The sequence below is a fragment of the Strix aluco genome, chromosome 25 (genome assembly GCF_031877795.1).
Source record: "Strix aluco isolate bStrAlu1 chromosome 25, bStrAlu1.hap1, whole genome shotgun sequence".
Classification (NCBI taxonomy): domain Eukaryota; kingdom Metazoa; phylum Chordata; class Aves; order Strigiformes; family Strigidae; genus Strix; species Strix aluco.
This window is the reverse complement of record NC_133955.1, coordinates 8,848,553-8,863,319: the sequence shown is the minus strand read 5'-3', so window position 1 is coordinate 8,863,319 and position 14,767 is coordinate 8,848,553. Positions and strand designations below refer to the sequence as shown.

At 38.7% G+C, this 14,767-nt stretch overlaps 2 protein-coding genes across 3 annotated transcripts in view; both read right to left on the bottom strand.

Annotated features, from left to right (window-relative positions):
- The window catches only part of SYCP1 (synaptonemal complex protein 1), a 23,820-nt gene extending 20,169 nt beyond the window's left edge, over nt 1-3,651 (bottom strand). Inside the window, exons 1-4 of the mRNA XM_074850408.1 lie at nt 3,544-3,651; nt 2,415-2,499; nt 2,203-2,249; nt 741-905 (exon numbers count right to left, since the gene is read on the bottom strand). Coding sequence (XP_074706509.1) covers nt 741-905; nt 2,203-2,249; nt 2,415-2,499; nt 3,544-3,651 — 405 coding nt within the window. The remainder of the gene's footprint in view (nt 1-740; nt 906-2,202; nt 2,250-2,414; nt 2,500-3,543) is intronic.
- On the bottom strand, nt 2,841-14,767 carry LOC141934732 (bile acid receptor-like). 2 transcript variants are annotated; one of them, XR_012626413.1, is made up of 12 exons: nt 14,660-14,767; nt 9,986-10,112; nt 8,418-8,783; nt 7,692-7,832; nt 6,969-7,108; nt 6,775-6,879; nt 6,578-6,677; nt 5,346-5,474; nt 4,724-4,840; nt 4,196-4,309; nt 3,509-4,046; nt 2,841-3,431 (listed from the first exon to the last, which is right to left on the bottom strand). XR_012626413.1 is itself a non-coding variant. In XM_074850407.1 (11 exons), the coding sequence occupies exons 2-11, from the start codon at nt 10,074-10,076 to the stop codon at nt 3,808-3,810; spliced, it is 1,542 nt and encodes a 513-aa protein (XP_074706508.1). In that variant the 5' UTR covers nt 10,077-10,112; nt 14,660-14,767; the 3' UTR covers nt 2,841-3,807. The 2 variants fall into 2 exon arrangements, 1 of the variants encoding a protein (XP_074706508.1); XM_074850407.1 differs by having other exon boundaries at nt 2,841-4,046.

Below are 14,767 nucleotides of genomic sequence, written 5' to 3'. Positions count from 1 at the left end.
TTCTGCATCAGAAGACAGAAATCCATTTTATCCGATATTACATGCTGAGCCACCTGTTGTTGCAGTTTGCATGGAAGACATAATAATAAACAATAATTTACCAGCAACTGAAACACTTACAGGTATGTTACTCATACATACATTCACACACTGCAGGTGCACACCCCTTCTCAGAATACCATTTTCTCAAGGCAAAAGTCAAACAATCAAAGATGACTCAGATTATCAAAGCCAATGCAAACAAACAACAAAAAAAAGGACCAATAAATTGATTAAAACGTGTATTTCAGTCATAAAGTTGCCCATCACTAGCAGCAAGGTAAGAAACTGGGATAAAGCAGAGTGCACTACTTCCTGTATGTGTTGAATACAGAAATATGCATGAGCGTGCTTTACACATACCAGGAGGATAAAAACTTACTCAGTCTTGAACAGGTTTCTGCATACCCATGGTAGGATGTACACGTAAATAATACAAAGGTGGAATGCGCATTGTTAAAAAGAGGAAAAACGTTTTTAAACCTCAAAATGTTACTTTTTCCTTTAACAACAATAGAACCATAGGTCAATTGGTATCTAGGCAAATGGCTTCTTTGAAGTCATCACATTAACAGTTCAAAATTTCTTTACTCTCTGCAACATTTTTTAAATATTTAATTGTATGAATAATATTTTCATACTAAATCAGGAAAAAATTTCTCTTTACTTCACATATTGAATGTATATTGCACAATACTGGCCTGCAATTCTTGAATGGCTTTACGCTGTGCTTCAATAATCTTCCTATTTTCTTGCAGTTTTCTTTCTTTCTGCTTTAGTTCTGATTCTACAGTTAGTTTCCACCGCTTGATCTTCTCAGCCTCTTTGTAGAGTTTTGAATACAATTCATTCATTGTTTCTATATTCTATTAAAACAGGTTTCACAATTTAATCTCAAATGCTATTTAATTAATAATGGTTTAGATACATATTTATCTCTTAGAAATATCACAAGAGTAATTTTTTTCCACAGATGGTGACACAAGCTTATCTATGATCAGGAACCAACATTTAAATCTTTGTGCATCCACTCTGCCTGTATCAACAAGACATTAGGGAACAAGAGACACAAACACAAGTGAAAAACACCCCACTGCCTTCAGATATAGTGACACTGCTAAAAAGATAAGTCTTAAAGATATAAATAACTGCGCTCCACCAAAAGTCTGTAAAAGTTTTGCTAGATTTATCAGTAGATCCAAGATTCCTTCTATTAGGTTCTTCACACCATTTCCCTCCATACTCTGACAGATACTGCTGAGTTAAGTAAAAGCAGCTTCAGAGATCTTGTCCAAATCTACCTGAGATATGTTTTTGCAGTTAACTCATACACAAAGCAGGAAGAAAAAACAAACAAGCCTTGTGCTCTTAGAACATCTTTAAAGTGCTGTACAAGCAGCGCTTGCTCAGTGGTTTAGGCAGGTAAGAGTAGTACAGCAGACCACCGGGCAGTTCTGCAGTTCTAGTATGATGTCACCTAATGCTATCCTTGTTTTGGCTGCATCATATTATTACAGTCCTGACTGTACTTTAATAGCTGCTAGGGCTAAAAGAAGTTTAGTCCTCAGGGATATGAAAACCATTAGGAGGACTGCAAGAAATATGTTCCATGTTGTTGCAGCAAACAGCATGTTGTATCTGGGAAGCTTTACTGAGTTATACTAAAGCAGGAGAGCATTGGTAAAGACGCTATGAGAAGAATCAAACGCTTGAGGAAACCACTCTACTAAATTCATTGTTTATATTATAGATAAAATAAAGCCAGACAAGGCGATTGGGATAATCTGCTTCAATTTTCCAAAGAATACTCTGACTTCAGTCCTTCTGCCTTTCAACAAACTATTCAGAACCAGTTTCACAAAGATATTTAAGTGCCTAAATCTTGTTCTGATTAAAACTCCAAGACTCCCCAGGCACTTTAAAAAAAACCAAAAACTTGGAAACGCCCTTAATATTTAAAGGTTTATCTCCAGGCATGTTCACTGAATCACAAATACATCCTCTATGTAATTCAGCTTTAAACAGGAGAGAGAAAATTATTATTCCCCTTTGACTGCTTCCTTTAGCCCTGAAGCATCTTCTGAATAGTGCTTTAGGCACTGTTTTAGGAACAAATTAAGAGGCCCTAAGAAATTAGATATGCAGAGTTTATACTTAGCTGACCTCTTCATCTACCTCAGAGCAAAGTTTTACTTGCTGTGAAATCGCATCTGAAATATGAAGAGATTTTGATCAATGTATTTCTAAAAAAATAACAACGGAACTGTATTTAACAGTGTGACAGCTATGAAATTATTAAACTACTCGTGAAAAATGTCGACAATATTAAAAAAATTTTAAAGACTGTGCAAGGTAAATGCTCACTTTAGTCTTACCTGGATCAGTGATTTCACCATGTTTCGGTGTACTCATCATTACAAACGGCAAATTAAAATCATCATCTGGGCATTTGTTAAAACCCTGCACAAATTTAAAAATCAGTTTCTTATGGGTAATTTGTAAACAAGGATTATAAAACCCAGAAAAAAAGTACACCTCATGTGAAAATAGACTTTTCCATTAACAAATCAACTACCTACAGTTTTCAAAGCGCAAGGCACTGGCAATGGTTTTGGAACTCTTGCTTGCTTCTTCCTTCACAGTGGCTTTTCAAGCTGTTGGTCTTTTGCAGTTTGCTTTATAGACTACATTGTGGCCAAAGTGGAAGTTTTTGACAACAAGAACTTATTAGCTATTACATGCCTGTACACAGCTGCATGGTAGAGGACTCATTAAGCAAAATTATTTTTCAAGTCCAGTACTTGATATTTATTTATTGCTTTATTCCCAAGAGTACTTCTAAAACACATCTGCTTGTTTTAGAATGAAAATTTCATTTTACAAGGTGTTTTAAAATAAGTCACAGAAATTTGTCTTGTAAATAGTGTAACTCATCTCCTGTCAGAATATCACATTTGAATCTACACCTATTTCATAAGGAGCCTCAACGTGAAAAAATACCTTGTTGAATTCACATATGTGAGCATAGCGACAGAATATTTCCACTGCACACGTGATCTGGTGCGACCAGTAAATCAAAGCCAGTAAGGCTGTGCGAGTGGTGTACTTCCCACTTACTGTTCTGAATTACCCACAGCAAGCACGTATTGATTATGGGTGGGGTACAGATAAAATACACAGCAGATGCTCGAGAAGATGATTCTCTTCGGTTTTGGTAGAAAAAAGTAAAAGTCTTTGAAATTAAAACTTAGGACGTTGCCCCCCAACACCAATCTTAACCGTTTGCAGAGAAATGAGTTCAGCGCACACACTTTACGCATTGGTCTGCGCGTGCTTCCCAGGACGGCAGCTCAGGGGCCTCGCCTGGGGGTACCCGCCGGACCGCTCCCCGCCTCCGCCCGCCTCCACGCTCCTCCGCGCTCCTCTGCCGCTCTCGGCCCGCCGCCCGCTCCTCCGCCGCCGCCCCCACCGCCACACAGCGCGGGCAGGCGGCAGCACCTTTACCTGGCACAGCCCCGTTGCCCGAGCGCTCGCCTGGGGCTTGACTGCAGACACCTGGCCACCGCTCAGGCGCGGCGGCACGAACAACTTAAATGGTTTTTCTTTTTCCATGGCCTCGGAGGAAAGGGGCGGGTCTCAGAGCCGACGCCCGGTAACGGGCGCAGTAACGCCCCGCGCCCGCCGGCTGCTGAGGGAGGACAAAAAGGCGGGAAGCGGGAGCGCGCGGCGGAAGCGGGGCCGCGGGGCGGAGGGCGCGCGGGCCGCGGCCTAGTGCAGGTCCCAGAGGCCGCAGAGCAGCGGGGTCAGCCCCGGGTCCTTGGTGCGCCACGTCACCAGCACCTCGGCGTGGCTGTGGTTGAGGGTGCGCAGCTCCGTCAGGCGGCCGATGAGGCGGGCGAAGTGCTGGGGGTCCTCGGGGTGGTGGATCTTGGAGTACTTGTAGAGGATGCCCAGGAGCGGCTCCTGCAGCTCTTCCACGTGCCGCTTGTTCCTCAGGAGCGGGCGGTCTGCGGGAGCGCGGCGGGAGAGCGGTCAGTGCGCGGGGCCGCAGCTGAGGGCGCGGCGGGCAGCGCCCGGGGCGAGGGAAAAGCGGCGGTAAAGCGTGAGGGCTGGCGCCGCGTCCCCCCCCCCCCCCCGGGCCCCCCGCCCCGATTACCTGAAAAAAACACCGTTGTTGCTACCAGCAGCGCGTACTCGGTCTCGGTCACCTTCAGTTCCCCCATGCTTCTGTAGAAGTAAAACAGTGCGGTAATAAACTCCTCGGTTATACCTTGAAAATGAAATAAAACAATCAGAACGTTATTTCAGTGCAGAATCTGGCACTGCTATTACAAATCATCTTTGTCCTGATCTTCTTAGGGCTCCAGGCTGTTCCATTGCATGAAATGGCAAACCCCGTGAAAAGCGTTAATTCCTGACGTTGTGCGGCAGTTGTGCTGTGGAGCTGGGGTTGCCTCTGTGGCTCGAGGCCTTGGCCTAGGATATAAGCAAAGGTGAACACCACCGCTTCCTTCCCTAAGGAGCTGATGCCACCACATGCAGCAAAGCAGCTCGAGGGATGGGAGAGGAAGAGGAGAGGTGAGACCGAGCCATGGCCACACAGACAGTGTTGCTCGGTGTGATGAAGAACAGGGCCAGCAAAGCAAAAGATTCCCAGGTATTTTGATTCTGAGACCTCTATTACCTGTGGTAGTAGTGGAAGTTGGACTCTCTTCATTGTGAGACGTTTCCATGGAATAAATGTTTTTATCAAGGTTTTGAATGTGACAACATGTCTCATGATCAGAAAGTCTTGCGTGACCTGGAACAAAGCAGATGACAGTTCCCAGCCAAGCTTACTGTGACTTTAAATATTTGTTTGCATCTGCTTTGTTGATATATACCTGAAAATGTGTGAATTTTTCCCAGATCCATGCAGGTAGAAAAAATTGCTCTTTTTGGCATTCAGCACCAAGTTCATTGGTTGCATTATTGTTGGTCAAAGTCTCTTGTGTTAAATTTGACACAATATATCATATGTCATTAATATAGCTAATATTATTCATCCACCCCACAATTTCTGTAAACACTCAAAAATGTTGCTCTTTGTTTGGAGCTAATGAGAGGAAAACAGAGATCAAATTAATTTTATGGTTTTTTTTAAATGCCTGTTGAAGGTACATAGGCATTCCCAGTACTATTCTAAGTACCAGTATGCTTGAACAGGAAATGATTTGAGATTAAAGTGAATTAAAATAAAGAGAAGTTGTTTCAAAATGGCAGAACCTCCTACTGGTGTTAATAGAAAGCTTGTTAGTCAAACTTACTTTCACTTGTTGATGGCTGGCATTCACTAATTCTTTGGTTATATATTTGGGCTGAACGCAAAAACATTGCCTCAACTGTCGACCCTTTTAGCAGCGCAATCTGATCTTCACTAGCTAAGCTTTCAAATCCTGCACAGAAAGATACATGTTAAGAATCAAGGAAGGCTGTGGCTGCCTTTAAGCCCCTAACATGAATTGATAAAATGATTTTTTTAAGAAATACCTTTACTGGAAAGAAGGAGCCATAGTTAAAAGATCAATGTACCAAAGACTACTGGGATCTTTCTCGCAGTTGTGCAGTTGTCAGTGTCCGATGTTAGAAGATTCACGGGAAGATACAAGTAAAAATTTTGGGACGAAGCAAGACTTTATCGAAAATTTCTTCCTAATATCTGATTTATGTCATGTGGCCTAATTCCTTATAAATTTGCTATATTGCTTAGTGACTGGATATTCTCCTTTTTCATTGATATCTGATCTTTTTTAAAATTGTGTTCATCTTTTGTTATCTGCACTTACAATTCAAGAGCAAAGGAGCTTTACTGATTCTTTTCTTAATCCTGATAAAAGCAGGATATGTAACATAGGAAAACAAACAGCTCATCCATTCTTTCAGATCTGTTCCACAGTAGTGCTAAATTACATCAAATATTGCTTTAGACATGTTGGTTGACTTTTGTCAATAAGTTTTACAACTTAAAGAGTAATGAAAAAATTATCACCCTCCCTGTCCAATGTTATTTTGTCAACTTTACATTGAAATGCAGTGAATTTAATTGCATGCTCCCTTGTTCTTTATTAGAGGAAGATATGAATAGGAGCACCTGGTTAGTCCCTTCTGTGCTGCTTTTTCCTTTGAAGGAACATCTGTTTTTTTCTTTGATGATTATGATAAATTGCAGGCTGAACTGGATTTCAGAGAATGTGTTGAAATAGTAATTCACTCAAGATGGTATTCTGAAGTCCATATACTTTCAGAAAATGTCTCTACTCAATGTCAGAAATGGGAAAGAAATCCAATCATAGCAAGCTTTCAAAGTGAATGCTTCTAACTTGTCCTCATGACAAGTAAATGGTAACCCTGATCATTAGAGTTGGAAGAAAAAATAGTCAGTTGAATGAGAGTTTTCTTAAAGCCTCTATTTTTCTTGGGTTCATGCCATCACTATGGTTTCTGCATCTTAAAAAAAAGTCATGCTGTTCTGTCATATTTCCCAAAGGCAGAAACTTACCTGGAAGTCTTTTCGTGAAATCCACCAACACTTGTACGTGGACAACTGCTGTCTCAGAGAGACGGAGAAAACTTTCCTCAGGACTTGCAGTTTCTTGTAGCTGCATGAAAGAGTGTTTAGACATCTGACATAACCAAGATACAGTGCTTAGGATAATAACTACTTAGCAATGCGAGCCAATTGTTCTGTATACGTACAAACTTCTTTGCTTCCTCAAGGGGAATTGTGTATTTTTGGTGTGCTGCTACAATGTGGTCGAGAAGCTGATGTTCCCCTGGAGTAAGTTCCATTTTCTCTGGGATCTGTTAAAAAAATAAACCAATTAAGTGAGAATGACTTGGGGTGAAAATAAATTATAAAAAGAGGTATTTTAAATAGAAAAATAGCCCACTTTTCCAGATCTTGTTGTAGATGATACATGCTTACTATTCAGTCCCTCATCTTCCAGCTTTATGTTGCAAAGAAAGCCGCTCTTCTGTTTGAAATTCTTCCTGAGTCGCTTTGACTTGCACTGTACTTCAGTCAGCAAACCTGTGAGGCATGGATGTGTGTATCAATATGTATCTTTTCAAATAATTACAATTTGAAATAATCACTTTTATTGTTATAGATTGCATGGTCTTGCATCACAGGAGCCATCACCTATAAGGAACTACGTTTCCTAGAGAATATGGCAATGTGTTTCCATATCCACCAAAGGCCGCCTTATGTTATCTTGCTTGTGGCTCTGTGACGTACAAGCATGAGAATTTTTCATGAAAAACTGTTGTGCAGTTTTTAATATTTTTTTTCCAAACACAAAAGCACATCTGATATGCTTACTGCTGTCCTGTCATGGTTCAGGATATTTAGCTATCTCTTGTTAGTAGTTTCTTTTTTTCCTTGTAATGTCTCTGAACAGCAGTCCTCTTAACTTCAGGAGATATTCCCAAGCATGCGTGGTTTCTGCAGATGAAGGTGGTACAGGTGCTACAGACTCCAAAGTTAAATTTTCCTACAGCAAAATGAAGTTTAGAGCAACACCATTTATCTCTAATGAGGAGAAGGGATTGACTTTGGAAAAGGTTTTATCTGAGTTGATTAGTGAAGTAGCCCGCATGGAGGGAGCACTTACATTCTGCTAGCATTCCCACAGCTTTACACTTCTTCAAGCGGCATTCCTGACACTTCCTTCGCATGTACATGTCCATTTCACAATGACCACCATTCTTGCATCGATATACTGCATTTTTGGTTATGCTACGTCGAAAGAAGCCTACAGACAAGGACCAGGTTATGACTGAAGGAATCTAAGGAGCTTTATTTCATAATGACTTAAGGAATTAACGTGTCTTTTGGGGGGTTTTGTTTGGTTTTTTTACAATGGAAACACCACCTTGATTTTAAATTTGCTTTTCAATGACATTTATGTCTTGTTCTTTCTGACTAATATTAATCACTGTTTTCCTTACCTGATCAAGACAGCTCCCATATAGGAAGTTAAAATGTCGGTAGCAAGTAATTATTGTTTTTCTTTAATAATAAGTAAAATTAATAACACTGAAGTAAATCTATAATAAAGGGTCATGAGGAAATCAGCACCTGCTTAAACAGACACTATTCTAGTGAATAATCAGCACAAAAATTAGATGCATGAAATGCTCGTATTGAATACACACTGTGAAAGCATTTCTTCAAAAAATGTTATAGAAATGCGAATCTGGAGTAAGCGTTTTAGGTGAAGCGTTTCTTAGATAAATTAAAATCCTCTGTAGAAATGTCAAAAAATAATGAAATCTGCTTGCTTAAATCACAGATGTGGAACACTACGTTGAGCAATGCGGGGCCACTGTTCTCTTACCTTTGCAGCCTTCGCAGGTAAGCGCATTGTAGTGATAGCCCGAGGCCTTGTCACCGCACACAACACACAGCTCCTCCTGTCCCTTCAGTCTCAGAGAAGAGTGGTTTAATCTCGGCCGTTTTAATCCTTGGTACCCACTGTCATCAATGTGGGGAGCCATGAAAGGGGGTTTGCTTAACTCACAGCTGCTGATGATATACTGCCCATCACTGTACTGAGAGTCCAGGCCGTATGTGCTGAATTGGGACTGAGAAGGCTGTGACTGTAATGCTGGAGGGGGAATTTGAACTGTTGAGTATTGGCAGTAAGGTGCAGTCTGAAAATCAGTGTCTTGCAGCTGATAGTTGATGTGCTCTGGTAAAACATCTAGATACAGAAAAAATTGAAAATGAAATAAAAACCTGAAGAATATCTCAACGTCAGCTACTTGAAAGTTTTAAAATGGTTTATAGACTAAATATTTAGTCATAAATGTTAGAGGAACATATTTTCAGAAGGGCGGTCTGACACATACTTTTTAAATGTGCTACCTGTAACGTTTTTAAGTAAAATCTCAGATATAGTAAAAATGTCTTGGTAACAGTTTGGGCAAATGTCATATGGGTGCCACTGGATTCTTGTTACTACGTAATTGAACATTACTTGACAACTGATAATATAGCTACCTTTAGATTTTACACTTAAGGATTGTTTTTATTAGTTTATTAATCCACATTACCAAGAATATTTTCCCATAAGTGAATTCGTTAATGAGTAAAGTGTTATTGATACATATTTCAGGCATAGTTTTGAAAACATTGCACAATCAGAGTCTGAGAAAGATGGTCCAGAAATTATAGAGTGGTAAAAATTACTGTGGCCAGAGTCTTAAAGTTGAAATTCAGTAGAGTAAAAAGCAGAGGCTTGTTTTATTTAGGATTTTTCCACATATAATCCTTTATACTTATGAAATTTTATTTTTGCAAAATAAAGCAAAAAAAGGTACAGAATTATGAAGAGAGCTTCTTCCTGCCTCTCTGTCTGTGGAGTTTTAATTTTATACACCCCCCCTTGAATGTACACAGCTGTACTGAAGAAAGCTTGTGCAACATGCATCATATTTCATTCTTCCTTTGGGATTGTTCAAATCTCTGTAAAAACAAACTGGAAAGTTGGGGGGGGTTTAAGCAGTTTGGAGGTCTTTTTAATGGGCTTTGGGTCCTGCTTTTAGTCATCCAGAATCAAATTAGTTATTGCAATTATATAAGATATAGAATAACCAATGTCTATTTATAATGTATCTGGAATACTGTAATAAAACCTCTATCTTCTTCAGGGAAGTCAAAGGGAGACAGCACCAGTAATGTTTATATGAAATGATCAGTCAGCATAATGACACTGCGTACAAAAATCTGTATCAGCACGTGCTAATATATTTCAATACACTTTCAGTATGGGCTTGATAGTCAAATGTGTCACTTCTAAGAGCTTGTAAAGATAAACTAAAATGAAGAAAATAATGGGAATTCCCACAGATGTTCATTTTACTATAGTGCTTTTTCATAATAAAAAAATTTTGCTTTACTCACCATAATACTGTATGGGCTCAGGAAGACAGTAGCCATCAGGTACAGTGACAAATGTATTTGCCATATTCTGCTCCCAGCTGCACTGTTTCATTCACTTTGCTATGTGATAGACTTTTAAGAAGGCAACCTAGAGAAATGGAAAAATAAGAGAAACATAGGAGAAAGAATTGCTGGGTAGGTTTAGCTACAGAGCTAAAACCAGGAAATTCCAGAATATGGAGCAGGTTGCAGATCATAAAAAGGTGTGTGTGAAGTCACATAATACTTTCAATGAGGTTGCAAAACATTTGATTGTCCTAATAGTATGGATTCAGGATAAAGTTCATTCCTAAATTACCAAGTTATATTTAGAACTGTTTTGCTCCGAATTTTACACAAAACAATGTGGGGGAAATCACACTAATCATTGGTAAATTCTTTAGTTCAGGAAGAGATTAAAAGGAGCTTCACTGGATAGAAAAAACTTGCTTTCAGAATGAGTTAGGGCGTCTGCACTAAGGTGGATGTGGTGGATGCTCTGTTTCTGCACAAAAAAGGGCTTTTACTGAATTTGTTTCATTCACTTTTTATGCAAATTTGAAGTAAGTAAATACAGGAAAATAGCCTGGAAAGGCCAGCAGAGAATCTCTCTTCTTCCCCATGTAAATATTCTTTTATGCAGTAGAAGTCATCTTTGCCTCACTGCCTAATTTACATTAGGTTACAAATTCAAGAGCCTATATTCCTTTAAGAGTACAAAGCACCCTGTGAAGAGAGAAAAAAATAATTTCGTATAGGATGTATTGCCCTCTAGAGAGCTTTTCCCTGTCCTGTCCCTTGATCATTGAAGGAGCCTGAACTCCTGGTTGGCTGCTTTGACGTTCATCGTGACAAAGTGTGCTGAGAGCTCGCAGTGACACAGTTGGTGAGGAATAGCTATTGTGCTTTGACTTCAAAACTTACCTTATTTTTCAGTAATTTGACTTTATAGAGATGTTCTGAAGAAGTGTGTTCTAAAAATTCTTAAAGGAGTTTTAGAAAAAAAACCCGCCGATCTGGACACTAGCACAGGCTGGGTTTGCGTTTACGTGCATGCGTAGACAATCTCTGGTATTGTTTAGCAATTGGGTGGTAATGGAGTAGCCACTAGAGAAGTATGTAGGAAATATTTTCCTTGTCCCTCTGCATCTGTGGAAAGTGTAAGAGTGGCACTGGTTAAAAGTATGTTGTATCTGATGCTCACCAATTAAGGACTTTACAAGACAATTTGCCAGTGAACTGTTCATAGGCTTTCCCCAGGCAGACGGGTAGGACAGAAAAGATGAAAGAGGCAAGTAAGGATTTGGAAAGTGTAGCAAATCAAACTCCTATGGGTGCAATGGGATTCTCTGTCTATGCCTCTTGCAGAATTTACAGCAAATATGGTTTAAAGATCTTCCTTGAAAGACTTGCATTTTGGGTTTTGTGCAATACCTGTACCTAGCTACAGCTGAGAAAATGAATCTGTCATTTCAGGGAGTCTGTACTGAAGTCACATCTTGAAAGACATGCATCCCTTCCCCCAAAACTGGATGTATCTTTGGAACTGAATACTTTCTCTTATGTTGTCAGCAGAAGGTGAAAAGATGCAGTGACGCTGGAATGCTGATTTTTTTTTTTTGTTATCTCTGCTAGTAAATATTTGTTTGAGAGAGAAATGACTCACTGAATCATGAGGTCCTTATCAGTTAGATCAATTTGGCCTGGGCAAAGTCTACATTTTTCCCCAAAAATGTGTATTTGCTGAAGAAATGTGTTTCTGGATTCCAGTAGTTTCTTTAAATAAAAATAATAAAAGAATAGAAGCTAAAATAAAATTACACTGGTCCAGTCTGACAAAAATATTATAATGGGAGTATGAAGTATCAAATGCAAGGTGGTCAGTTGATTAAACATTCTAAATCTTGGAATCAGACTTTCATTAGGCAAAGTTTCCTCAACTAGGTATTGTATGAGAATGGATTTGAGGATTTAGTCTTTCTTACTGATTTTTATGGCTAATAAAAGTTATCAGTTGCAACCACAGAATTCCCAGCTTAGAATGAGACTTTGTAAATTGAAATTCTTAAATTAAGAGAATGTTACAACAGTATTAGTAGTAAAACCAGCAGTTATTTGAGGAATCCTATACTGTCTTGAAATGAGACTTAATGATCATGCCTGTGCATGAATGTTAACTGTTTAATTTTCTGACACTTGAGCATTTAGTGTTAACAAGCTTGTTCTTCAGATATAAAATAGCATTGGGATTTTTAAAGCAGAAAATATAAGGAACCTAATTTCTTTAATTTCTCAACAACTTAATTTTCTAGGACAGGAAATTTTTGGTTATTTGTAAGAGTGACTATCACAGTCATGTGTTACAACCTTTGCCTCACCCTTTATATACGAGTCAGTCAGCAGTAGGGAAGCCTCCTCCAAACTTTAGGAGTCACTGAAATTTCCTGATGCATTATATGCTGGTCTCTCAAAAGTTCAGTAGCCATCCCTAATCTCTCACACCTCATGGGAGTGAACCATGACCTAAAGGACACTTCTTCAGACCACACATACATTCATTAACTCTTGGCCACACGGGCAACTAAATTCTGCATGCACACAAAGCTTAGCTACCCACTGTGAAGCTGTGGTATCCTTGACAGGATGTAGCACACATGCCCAATTCTAATTTTCAAAACATAGTAACTTGGACAAGGTTGAAATAAGATTGGAGTTAAGAGCCTTGGGTGTTTGGGGCAGTTGTAGTCATGGTATTCCCAAACCCAACCCAAAAAATATTTTGTGCCCATTTTTCTCTTTTCTCTGTACTCAAAACATAGCCACACAGTTTGTGTATGTGTGCTTTAAAAAGGAAGCAAAAAAAAAATTCCCAGAGATAATGCATAAAGGTCTTTAGCCTAAAAAATGGAAATAACTGAAAACAAAGGAAGGTAAATTTTTTAATAACTTTTTTCATAGAATCACAAGCAGTAACACAGTTAGGATGAAAGTCTTTAGTCCTTAGTCAGACCTGAAAGAAAATGTCATCTGCATAAAGGCACATGCTGTTCCCTGCTTTTCATTCTTTTCAGTTACTCCTGAGGTGCTATTTCTCCTGGGTATTTTCATGTGTGAAATCCTGATCACTGCAGGTGGTGGCTGTGTTTGTTTTTAATTTTAAAAGCCTCTAAAAGTGGGACATTTTAATATTTTTTTTTTTCAGAAGAAGATGTGACCTAGACTCTTGGTTGCTTAAGCACATTGAAAAATGTTGCACTTTTACAGGCTTAGTTTTGACAGTAATCAGTCTTCTGAACTAATAACATTCAATATGAACTGAAATGTGTGTTGATTCAAGGGGTCGGTTATCCATCTAATACAGAAATGCAGTAACGTTCAATTATTAGTCCTAACTGAAAGACTTTCCAATTTATCAAAGATGGAAGACATTAAAGGGAAAAAAAAGCCGTTAATTGATAAAAGTTGAATCACAAACTAGTCACTTAACAGAATGTACACATTCAGACTAGAACACATGCTGTACATCTATTTATTGTTATTTATGGTGAAAGATATTGTTATCATTTTTATTGCTATAAAGTACCATATCATAAAGTAATGTATCATCAACTTATATTGTCAAATTTATTAAGATGCAAAACATCCTTCTTGTACAAGAGGCTCCAGGGAGCTCTTTAAGAGGTGTGTATTGACAGCACTTTTAACTGCTATCATAAATATTTTGACAGTTGAGTCACAGGGAAATTTCTTGTTTACAGGGAATTTTAGGAACTCAAGCTAAAGGTCTTCAACATTTATTTAACACACCTTGTGGCATGTTAAAGATCATGTAGTGGAACTAGATAGCACATTTCAATCTCAGTGTTAACCGCTGTACTTTTTTTTCTTCTGGGAAGCATTTTTTAATTTGTGAAATTTAAACTAAAAGCTGAAAAAAAAATTAAGTGAGCACAATCAGTGGCAACTGTGTGCAATACCAGGTGATATATTCAGTTTCACTTAAGCAATTCAGTAATCACTGATTACTGTAATTAAAGAATGATTTTGCAGGGGAAGTTGTAGGATCACTTGATTGATCCTATATGCAGCTTATATGCATTATTAAGGTTTTATCTGTTTCTCCTGGTTTTAACATGCCAAGAAGCTCCCCAAAGCTGCTGTTTGAAGAAATCCCCCTTCTCATTAAAAGTGTTCCTTCATTGTCATATAATACCCATAACAGGAATTGGCTTATTTCACGAGTGGACTGTATTGCAATTATCTTGAAATCTTCCTTTGGAATTTTTAGCCCATGAATAATTATTTCAAAGGTACCATTTTTATACACTGTAAAATAAGAGGTTAGAGGTTGTTTGAAACTTACAGTTTTCCAGATACTTTGGGGAAGGGAAACAAATAATTTATTTTAAGTTGTTTTACTTCACTCTCTATGTCAAATGAAATACTGTTGAAACGAATTCTTGGCAGTAGGATACCAAATTGGAAAGTGCATGTTTTCTATTTTCATTTAGTCAGCCATTTAAAAAGAAATTAAAAATAAAGGAAGAAGAAGAAAGAAGCCCAATGCCTGAAATATTTTCACATGGCAAGTTGATTTATGGCTAGAGCAACAATTTATAATCCCAGAGCATTCAGAGAAGTAAATGAAATACTTACAGTAGTTCCAGAGAGTTTCTTGCTTCCAGAGTTGAGTCCGCTGGGCTGTAGCGCTGATCCTAGCTCTGAGTCCAGCTGGAGCAAACTGGGCCTTTTCCCTATTTATCA

Coding starts and splice junctions, on each gene's coding strand:
- LOC141934732 (XM_074850407.1), bottom strand. CDS start 10,076: ATGAAACAGTGCAGCTGGGAGCAGAATATGGCAAATACATTTGTCACT. Junction 7,109..7,691: donor TGTGGGAATGCTAGCAGAAT/GTAAGTGCTCCC, acceptor CATGCCTCACAG/GTTTGCTGACTGAAGTACAG. Junction 4,047..4,195: donor AACAACGGTGTTTTTTTCAG/GTAATCGGGGCG, acceptor GCGCTCCCGCAG/ACCGCCCGCTCCTGAGGAAC.